This window comes from Notothenia rossii (genome assembly GCF_949606895.1).
Source record: "Notothenia rossii genome assembly, chromosome: 1".
Classification (NCBI taxonomy): Eukaryota; Metazoa; Chordata; class Actinopteri; order Perciformes; family Nototheniidae; genus Notothenia; species Notothenia rossii.
Window position 1 is genome coordinate 50476370 of NC_136912.1, and position 11442 is coordinate 50487811.

The window sequence follows — 11442 nt, forward strand, 5'->3', positions numbered from 1 at the left end:
AGCACCAACTATCAAACATCTCGCCTGATTGTTGGCACTTGACAATCACCTTCCCTGAATTTTACTCTGGTGTAACTGAAGTCTGATTTAAGGGTTTTTTATATTTCACATCATTAATCAGAATGTGGTCTAGCTAATAAAACATAATATCAAACATAATTTTACTATTAACTTTATTGTGAAATAAATACACACAGCATACAATGCCATAATAACATAATTTGTATTATTAGTGTAGGACACGTATGCATGTATAACATCTGAATATGTGTAGTTTTATTCAAGTTTTCACATAATTTTACAGGATATTGCTATAATATTTCACATTAATATCTGATTTGCAGACAGAAAGGTATATCCGTCATTTAACGGTAAGCTATTGAAATTCTGATTCCATAGATGTGTCTCCCATCACCCAAAACTCCTGAATATTCTCTCAACTCAGTAATTACATTCTTATATTCAAAGAAAAAAAAAAAAATACAAGTCCCTGTCTGTCAGCTGGGCACCATTATGGTGTAAATACAGCCTATCTACCGATTGGATCAAATATAAAAGTCAGCCGAATTATTGTTGATACTGCAAGGAGACGCATTGTTTGAAAATAAATTGAAGATGTTGTTTAATTGCTGATATATTTATGATCCACGTCACGTATGTTTCGGCGGCAGTTCTTCAGTTTCTCCAGAAGTCTTCTCATCAGGGCTCTATAAAGAGAGAACAACGGCAGATGTCTAATATTTAATGCAGCCGAACCGTGTATTATAATGCATTTATGTGATGACTTCCAAAGAGAAAAGCAAGCACACTCGGAATAAAGTATTATTTTATTTTTTAAAAATGTTTTCAGATTTCATATCGCATAAACACCATATCCCAACATGCTTTGCGGCTAAAACATCCAATCAGCTGAGGATCACACGTCACATCACTACGTCTGGTTCCGGTATTGTGTTTATGACGGATGTATTTTGTTATACACACATTCCTTCACATTTTAATTTACATTAAAGTATTTCGCGAGGCCTTCTAAACATGTTTTAAATATAACTAGGGTTGTAGTTGAAGAGTTTTTAAATTAACATGAACCAAAGCTGTTGCATGGCAACGCAATTCCACAACGTCACGCCCAGTATTTCCAAAACCACACACATCGATTTAATACATTTAAATTTGTTTACCACTGGTGGATGAGTTTTTACTATGGGAGATATTTCCTATGCATGGCCTCAGATTAGTAAGCTTTTTAAAATAATGATCCAACTTGGATGTTTTAATGGGTATTGGGTACATTTTTGGTAATATTTGTATTAAACTTTATAGCCGATAGTAGCCTATGACAAGTGGTGACTATGTGGTTAATATTGTTGAATTGTTACTTTGATGTACTCAGTGTTAGGGCTTTACACATTACAACAACGTTACACTGCCAATGTCTGTCTTTATTATCTGACCCTTTAAGATGTCCCTTAAACTACCAGTGCTTTTTGAAAGAACTGTTGTCCCTCTCCCGATCCTAAACATAGGTTCTAGTTAGTTATGAATTATGTTACACATCCAATATCAATCTCTGTTATAAATGACTGTAACCTCAGTTCAAGCTAATTATTTGATGTGTGAAGACAACTCTATAATGTAATAACATATCAAGTGGGTATCAGTAAATATTTACAGACATCAGTTATGTACAAAATCAAGTTTATTACTATTTTGGTAAGATAAAAGAGCATATGTAGCAAAACACAGGTTACAATATATGATAATGCTCATGAGAAAGTAAAGAAAAGAGGTGCTGCAGCACAGGTAATATGAGAACAAAAGTAATTTTTCAACATTAAAGCATGGAAACATGTCACAGTAGAAGCACTCATTTCAAACTCAAATAAGCTTAATATGTCCGCTTTAATGTAAAAAATGCACACTTAATCAAATCCAGACGGAAACATCTACATGTTAGCTCGCTGTGTTAGCGTGCTAGTGTTGTGCCTGTTAGCTAGCTAAACACCACGGGTTAGTTGTTAGACTACTTTGTGTTTGGTGTCACTTTACTACCTTTTTATTCACTTAAAACAGTCAGCTAGCTGAAATCTGATTATTAAGTCAGAATGGCTGAAGGGAGCTGTGAAAATGAAGAACAGTAAAGGCAGATATATGGACACAATATGAACCTGAAAATAAGCATAATATGTCCGCTTTAACTATAGAACTGCATAAGGGCACCAAGCAACTTTCCACAAGTCAAGTCCCTTCTTCTGCGTCATCACATCATCTGAGCTGTTGTCACTTTGCCAGTCTTTTTCTTCTTCCATGTCCTCGTCCTCCTCCTCCACCAGCCTAGGACTGGGTTCCAGAATTCCTCTGTAGGCGCCTGCTACTGTCTGCTGTTTGAGTCTGAGGTCATGCAGATTTCTCCTTAGAAGACACATAAGGCCCTTGTACCCCTCCTCTATGATTCCATTCGGATAGCCTACAAGTTATATAGCAAACATATAAATTGTGAAAATTATTCAGAGAAAACTTATTTAGGTCAAGAAAGACTAGAATGCAGTCAGACTCAAATAAAAACAAACAGATGGATAAAATCTTCTTTAAAGTGTGTTTGCCTTTGCTGGTTTGAAAAACATTGGCTTATGTATTTTAAAGTGAATAAATCTATGTGGTTCACTTACTTCCTGTCTGTGTGATCAATGAAACTGGGGCCATCAGTGTCTGGACCTTTGATACAGAGTCCTTGAGGTACTGACAGTGCTGCATCATCTCCTTCACAAGGATCTGCTTTTCTTCTGTCAGTCGTGAGAGAAGCATTTTTTGGTCAAACAGCCCCTTCTTAGTGAGAATGTCCACACCGTCTGAGAATGAATATAAACATTTCACATGAATGAACACATTTTATTACTACAGTTTTGTAGATTAGAAGTAAAATCTTTATACAGCACCTCTGTTGGGTTCCTGCCAAGGCCAGATCATGCTCTCTGCAGATTTGGTTGAGAGTTTCTCCACAACCGAGTTGGTGTCAATAGGGTCACCATCAGGTTGCTGGTTGTACTTGTGGATGTCCTCTAGCAACCTTTTCTTTTCTTGGGCAACGTTTTGGAAGATCTTTTGACGCCTTTTGTTACGATCTGTAATGAGAGTAAACATAGATTACAAAAGAGCTGACGGGATTTAATCAACACAACCAATAAATGTCCCAAAATGCTTACCATTTTGTCTGTAAAGGTAGTGCTTTTTCTGGCAAATGCTCACAAAGAGTTATTCTATTGAGATCTGCAAACAACCAGCATCTGCAGGACTGGCTGATGCACTTCCTAAATGAATAAGATAAAAAGAAGAAAACAAGTTTCAAACACAATCAAGGTCTGTTATTTGCACATCGCACACTAACAGGCACACTAACAGGCACATTAACAGCCACACTAAAGGACAAAGTTTAATTTGGACAGCATTATTTAGTTTTTATGAACCGACGCCATCTATGTACGTCAAAACAGCATTGTTCTTACCTTTACTGGCCCACTGTTTGACATCATCAACCCACAGTTCTAGCATGTCATCAGAGCAATTCAACTGGTCCTGCATTTTCTTCAGGCTCTCAGTTACAGCCTCTGTCTTTTCTGCTGTCTGCAAAATAGCAGAACAGAATCATGCCATTTTATGAAATAATTCAATGAAAATAAACCAAAAGTATGCATTTTAAGGAGGAAATTAACACAATAAAATATTTAATGAATTTCGCAGCTCTAGTCCTGCACCACTGCAATGTCTATATACAGATGTAGCGATTCATTTCAGACAGTTTGAAACGCGAGGGCCGTAATTGGTACGTGATCTGCCCTCGCTCAAGGGAAAACCTCCAGCTTGACTTGAGACCGCCCCCGTGATAGATAAATGTAATTATAATGAAGCCAGCTGCAATGGATCATTGATCCACCAGGGGGTGCAGTGGGGTTCCACACTGGAGCTCATGTGAAATAAAGTGAGATACAGTATGCTGGATGTACAGCGGAACTTTGTTAAAATCCATATGTCACGGATATCATACTACTGTGCTAAATAAGAGACATGTAATCATTTACAAAACATCACCATGTTGTTATTTAACAAAATAATTTTGTTATTCGAAAAAAACGAACGGGAGGAAATGCAGCACGGCTCTCGATTTTTAATCCTAATATAATCATCATCTTCACCACGATCATTTATGTTTATGTTCGCCGAATTGACATGAAATCACTGACACATATGAATATACTGTATTCAACTTCATTAAAACGTTATTAACGTGCCTAAACTCAGTAATTCACCAAAAATATGTATATTTTAATGGAGCTTCGTCGGTCGATCAGGATCCCAAAGTGTAGCGGAGGGATCCTCATCCGGATGAAGGGTGTTATTTTCCCCATAAAGAACAAGTCGCTGCAAATGATCCCGCTTATTACATGGCCACATTCTCAACAAAGTAACGACATGACTCCCAATATTAATTGAAATGCTTTTATGGATTTAGAAAATGTTTTTATTGATTAAAAAAATAGTTGTATGTGTTGATTTAAATTGACATGCATCCGCTAAGAAAAATATTCCGTTGTTACCGTTTTTTAAACAGTCTGAATGACACGGCAGCTCTCAGCTGTGTATTTACACAACAAATGGCCCATCAACCACAGCTCTCTCCCCCCCTCCCCCCCTGATCTTTCTTCTCCAGCAGCCAAATTAACAGTAGGTTACTCTGAGTGACCATAGACTGTATGTGACAAGCTTACAGTTAGTGACGTAACAACACCATAAAAGCTGGTGGGTTGAAAGCAATACGGGAGGTAAAAATAACTAGAATAATTGTAATTTATTTATTGTGGCTTTTATGTTTTTAGGTATAAAATGTTATTTAATTCAGGCTTATAGTTCATCCTTCTCTAAAAGCCTTCAACAATGACAATATTCATTGTAATTTAATAAATCTTTCCAACACACATTGTAAAAAATAGCCTACTGTAAGTTAAGAAATCATTTCAATATGTACATCTTCTGATGTAACAACAATAACATTATAAATAGTAACATAGCTGAACATGGTATTGCACATTTAGCTTTGAGTGTTACTGACCTGAGATGCTTTTCTTACATGAATTAAGGTGACTGAGGCTTTTTAACATACAGGTATGCAAACTCATCAGGTATGAAAAAGGTGACAAGGATCCGAGCCCCCGGCTCCCCCACCCCACGGAATGACAGAGGATTTTAGCAGTCAGAACAACTAAAGCAGCAGTGTTAATAATAACAGAAACGCCAAAGAGTCACATCTAATAGAAATATAGAAAAGCATTTATTTTAAATTGTGGAGCAGTCAGTTTATAATTTTGGCAGCACTGTTGAGCATTTTGAAAATGTATTTTCATGCCTGTGTGCAAGGCTTAAGTCTTTTTATCTTTATAGCCACATGGTGTAAAGTAACTAAGTTCATAAACTCAACAATTACTATACTTGGGCACAATTTGAGATACTTGTACTTTATTTAATTATTTCAATGTTTTGCTACTTTGTTCTTCTACTCCACTACAGTTCAGAGGTACATGGTGTACTTTTACTTCACTACATGTATTTAATACCTTTAGTTACTTCACAGATCTGGATTAATTAAGTGAAATAAAATCCAGTGTTAAATCAGACTTTAGTTCCACCTGGAGTAAATCCACAAGCTACCCTGCAGTATACAAAGTCATTCAAACTAGCTGCACCTTTACCAGCTTTGAGAACACTTTCATGATCAATAATTATAAAACATATCATATCTATTATTCTGAAATGGACCAATCTGCACAATGACTACTTTTACTGTCGCTACTTTCACTATATTTTGATGATAATACTTTTCTACTTTTACTTGAGGAACATTTTGAATGCAGGACTTTTACTGTAACAGAGTATTCCTACACTCTGGGACTATTACTTTTACTCAAGTACAAGATCTGAGTACTTCTACTTTTACTCAAGTACAAGACCTGAGTACTTCTACTTTTACTCTAGTACAAGATCTGTGTGCTTCTACTTTTACTCAAGTACAAGACCTGAGTGCTTCTACTTTTACTCAAGTACAAGATTTGAGTACTTCTACTTTTACTCTAGTACAATATCTGTGTGCTTCTACTTTTACTCAAGTACAAGATTTGAGTACTTCTACTTTTACTCTAGTACAAGATCTGTGTGCTTCTACTTTTACTCAAGTACAAGATCTGAGTACTTCTACTTTTACTCAAGTACAAGACCTGAGTACTTCTACTTTTACTCAAGTACAATATATATATACTTATACCACCTCTGTTTATAGCCTATGAAAAAAACTATTAGAAATAGAAGGCTAAAGCTAACGTTAGCAGATAGTGACAATGTATGCTAGCTAGCTAGCTCAACGATTCCTTAAATAATATTGCCACAGAAGAACTTTTCAGTTCACATCACGCTCTGCCGCTCCGACAGGGAGCTCTGCTCTGAACACCTGAACAGCCCGTTCTAACAGTTGTTCACCAGCGGTCCAGTCTGTGCCACAGTGACTCCGGACGCACAGTTAATATTAACGAACGCACCCGTAGGTAATGTAGCTGCTGAAGCTAGACCATCATCTCGGAGCAGCAGAGCCTTATTATACATCGATGAGGAGAGCCGACAGGCAGGAAGACTCGAGCACACAGCTCGTACTTCATTATAATATATAAAAAAAGAACACCATGCGTGTCATGATGGCACATAACAGCTCACGGCCGCAGATTACTCCGGGTCCCAGCCCCCCCCCATACCCCAAAAATATTTGTATTGCAGATCTACATGAATCACACAAACGACTTATTTTGGATTCAAAACGGCGAATTTCGCCAAAAGGTGACAAGTTTGCATCACTGAACATAGACAGAGCACAACTGAAACATAACATCTGAAACAATGTAACAACATAATACACTTGTGGGGATGCTTGGGATGTGAGTGAGGGACACGGCTTAGAACGGGCATGTCGCCTGGCAGGACAGGAGAGTGTGTGCACCAGTCTGCCTTGATCTATGAATTCATGTCCGTGACACTCACTGCTGCCCACAGCTGTTTTATAGAAGGAAATTCCTTCACTTCATGAAAGTGTTTTAACCACACACACCTCTACACACACGTGACGGGTGTTATTTTCCCCATAAGGAACAAGTCGCTGCAAATTATCCCGCTTATTACACGGCCACATTCTCAACAAAGTAACGACATGACTCCCAATATTAATTTAAATGCTTTTATGGATTTAGAAAATGTTTTTATTGATTTAAAAAATAGTTGTATGTATTGATTTAAAAAATAGTTGTATGTATTGATTTAAATTGACATGCATCCACTAAGAAAAATAGTCCGTTGTTACAGTTTTTTAAACAGTCTGAATGAAACGGCAGCTCTCAGCTGTGTATTTACACAACTAATGGCCCATCAACCACAGCTCTCTCCCCCCTCTCTCCAAACGGTAGGTTACTCTGAGTGACAAGCTTACAGTTAGACACAACACTGTCATTGCAAGTGACCCTCAGTTAGTTGACTTTTATGTTCAACTGCTAAATTCGTTACTGATAAAAAAGGGCTTCTACTGTACCTAATTACCTTAACACTAGAACCGCCAGAGGTTTTTGTATAGGCCTACCTAAACCCGTCAAATCCCGCTATTAGAATGCAATTTTTAACAACATAGGGTGCTACATAACACACTTTCAGGAAAAGTCACGGACTGGGAGACTTTAATATTTTATTGAAAAAAAGTTACATTGCACACACACAACACACATCACACAAATTGACCCGATTGGTGGTTCTAGTGTTAAATAAACTCACTAATTAATGAAACCAGTTCAATACGCATTATTCTTATTCTTATCATTCTTTATGAGCGCAGAAATAGTCTTAAAATCAGATCTGTTTTTTAAATGAAATCTGACGGCAGGCAGTTAGCTCTGATCACCTATGATAAATGCGCCGCTCCTAATCGATGGCCATTCAGCCACAGACACTGTTCGAAATGGGGGGGAGCTAGGGGGAGCTTGGCTGCCCCGAAGAGGGAGGGAGCTCCCTTGATGGCTGACTTTGAGATAAATATGGGGAGCCCAAAACAATCGTGCATATTTGTGTCACACAGATTAGAAATGTTGAGTTTCTGTAAATAACAGTTCTTGAAATAAATAATAGTTATTGTTCATTACAGTTTCTGAATATTTGTTTTATATTTGTGAATATGTCTGGGTGTTGCCATCTGTACGTGGCGGCGCTGCATTCTTACTTACGTTGCTATGGTTATGGCGGTGATGCCGGCGCGGTATTTGAAATGTTCATATTGATATTTTTTTAACTCTGGCTGTGTAATAAAAATATATGGCAAAACGAAAACAGCCAAGCGTCACAACTTTTGGATTCACAAGCAAAGAAGCGAAGGAGTCTAAAAATGACAACGTGAACGGAAAACAACTTTTAGTTGGCCGGCTGTAAGCGGCGTTAGGGTCGAGTTTGACAGCTCCACACCGAGGGAGAGGCCTGCCGATGCGGAGCCTGAAGAGGCTTCAACAACGGCCACATCTGCCGGCATAGTGACACCGTCTGTATTAGTAGAAGAGTGTTTTTATAGCAATTGATCGCATCCGCGCTGCTGCGCCAGTCAACAGAGCGTGCGTGTGACATATTTAGTAGCAGGATGTGCTCTGAAAAATAGGGCTCCCCGAAAGCAAATGGGTAATTCGAAAACTGACAGAGCTCCCTCTATACAAATCAAACTGTAGACGGTGTGAAAGCACCTATTGTTTTAAATAATGGTCGGAATGTGACCTGTGAGCCTTCTGAATTACCGTGGGACAGCACATTCTAAACTAAAATGTTCAATCAATAAAGTAACATCTTATCTTATCTTAATAATATCTTCATATTAATAATAATAATAAATCATACAGTATGTGTCCGAAAGGGAGCAGGAGGAAGCAAACACAAAAATATACTGCATATTAAAGCAAACGATTGTAAAGGTTAAAGTATAAGCATAACAAATAAAGAAGTGTAATGTAAACCTTTACATTATAATTATGATTATTTAATATATAAAGACTACATATTATTGAATTACAAGATTAGATATACTTTAGTTGATCTAAAATATTGATGTGTTCAAATGCTCTTCAAAACACAACTGAAAGTCCATGAAACTTGCTTTCTGTATTTGTGAATGAAGCGCCATCTCCTGGTTAAAACCTGAAATTGAAAATCTGGCAACGCTCTCTTGGAAAATAGTGGGAGGGCTTAACCTTCCTCTATACTGGTCTTTGGCAGGCCGTAGGCAGGAAGCTGTAAGCTGGAGTCCGAAATTCAGTGCTACATCTGTAGGGGTGTAATTTGTATATATATTGGGTGGACTTAAATGTCAAATTTTACAGCTTAAAATAGTTATCTCCATTTCAATACACAAACATACTTTTTGGAATCTAGAGGACATGGCAATGTGGAGTCCATTCTCTTTGCAATGATTCCAGCCCATAGCATGGACTGTGAGCATGTCAGTTCTTGCTGTGAAGAAGAATACATCTCATTAAAATGTTATAAAATATAAATGTGTACATTTACAGGAAGGCAGGGCCCAAACAAGTTCACAAACCTGACTTGGCCATGTATTTAATTGTTAAGCCACATCTGGATAAGAAGCTGTTTACTTGTTCCACTTCTTCACCAAGAGTGGTGCCGGCACCCTCCTGGTTCCGTGCATTCCAAATAATCTAAAGCATGAGGTAATCAATGTTGATGGAAATCTCAAGGTCAACAACTCATAACTTAAAACATTCTCTTGGATCAGTTCAGACTCATGTGTAGTGGTCAGATTTACCATTAATTGTTGTTTAAGTCATTCAAATCCTCACCTCGCATTTGGTGTTGTGGGCTTTGGCATGCATCACAGACAAGCAATGTCTAATTTCCTTTAGGGGCTGAAGATGAGGCAAGGCTTCTGACACTTTGTCAAGATATGGTACATACCGACACGTCACGTCCATTGCCAAAAGTGAGGCACTCTGGAACTCTTTTTGGAGAAACATCGGATAGGCAAAGATTTCTCCTCTATACATATTTAAAGCTTTTTTTTTTTAAATAAAAAAATAGTGAGTACAAAGCAGATTGAAGGTAAGGCTTAAGATTATCTACAAATATTTTAATTGAAAATGATCAAGAAAACTACCAACCTTTGAGAAGAAATCCATGCCTACACACAGCAATGTCAACACCTTCTTCATCCAACTTGTTGGCTCGCTTAGAGGTCTCCCTTGCTGCTGTCCAGTGAGATTCCCCACACATTGCTTTTCCTGCAGTCTACCAAAGTAAATCGTTTTTAGAGAATCATTATCAGAAGTTATTTCAAAACACTGGATAGTGGGACCAACTGACGGTGTTATCAAACATGTAAACTATTACACACAAGTGTTTTGTGCTCGACTGCCAGATTCACCTGGATATGCAACTCCCTGGATAATAACAAACCTGTTTTTGGATAATTGGAAGGCTCCAAATGTGTGATATATTCTGGATTAGAATGTAGCTGTTTTTTTAATCCAGTTTTACAGCAATAATGTTTGTGACAGTTTGACCGCATTGCTAACCTCCTCACCCTGTCATCTGGTCTCAACACTTCTATCCCATCTCAAAAAAAATAAGAAGGCAACTGTGTTACTACTATTTCAACTTCTATTAGTTATTAAGAAAGGTGAGATAGATTTTGCTCTGCTTAATTTAAAACTCACACTTTTGACAGCCCCTCGAACATCCTCCACAAAAGTGGAAACCTCAGAGTCTTGGGCTAAAAACACTCCGTCAAAGAAGCCTGGCTCTTCACTCCTATAAGAAAAGGAATTATAGATAACAACTCTAGTTACAAATTGAACATAGTAATAATAATAATAATTATTATATTTAAAGCACATCTTTCAAAACAAGGTTATAAAGTCTAACAGAAATATTTTAGATTCAACAGCTATAGTTTTAAGAGCTATATAACAGGAACGAACTATAGCTACTAATTGCTCCTGTGGGGATTGTCCACTGTACTGAATGTATGTAAGTCGCTTTGGATAAAAGCGTCTAACAAATGACATGTAATGTAAAAAATAAATAAAAATAGCAATCCCAATGTCAAATTAAAATACAAGGACTAAGGACAATTGCTTTGTCAATGTAAAAAAACTTCCTGGTTTGTTTTCTGGAACCTGTAAAGTTTCCTATTGCCATCTACTGAAACAGCCACCATTTCAGGGCTACAGGCTGGACAGACAAATGGCTCTTTACCCAGAAGTTTATTCTCTTCAAATGTGCAGTACACATACTGCAGAAAGCTTCTATGAAAAGCATCTGCATTCACCTTGCCAGTCTGAAATAAAAATACATTATATATGTTATCATATTTTG

General features: G+C 37.4%; 1 protein-coding gene across 11 annotated transcripts in view; it reads right to left on the reverse strand.

Moving 5' to 3' along the window:
* Positions 1–880: 880 nt before the first annotated feature.
* LOC307030360 (uncharacterized protein) overlaps positions 881–11442 on the reverse strand; it is an 84482-nt gene continuing 73920 nt past the window's right edge. For 5 of the 11 annotated variants that reach the window (XM_079666735.1, XM_079666729.1, XM_079666737.1 and 2 more), the window contains 5 exons: positions 3504–3621; positions 3204–3308; positions 2937–3122; positions 2670–2849; positions 881–2467 (listed from right to left, as the gene is read on the reverse strand). In XM_079666735.1, the coding sequence (XP_079522861.1) occupies positions 3253–3308; positions 3504–3621 (174 nt within the window). In that variant the 3' untranslated portion in view covers positions 881–2467; positions 2670–2849; positions 2937–3122; positions 3204–3252. Of the gene's footprint in view, positions 2468–2669; positions 2850–2936; positions 3123–3203; positions 3309–3503; positions 3622–9469; positions 9562–9649; positions 9768–9908; positions 10121–10226; positions 10354–10781; positions 11301–11322; positions 11405–11442 lie in introns of those variants that run through there. The other 6 variants (XM_079666732.1, XM_079666736.1, XM_079666734.1 and 3 more) reach the window with 5 other exon arrangements.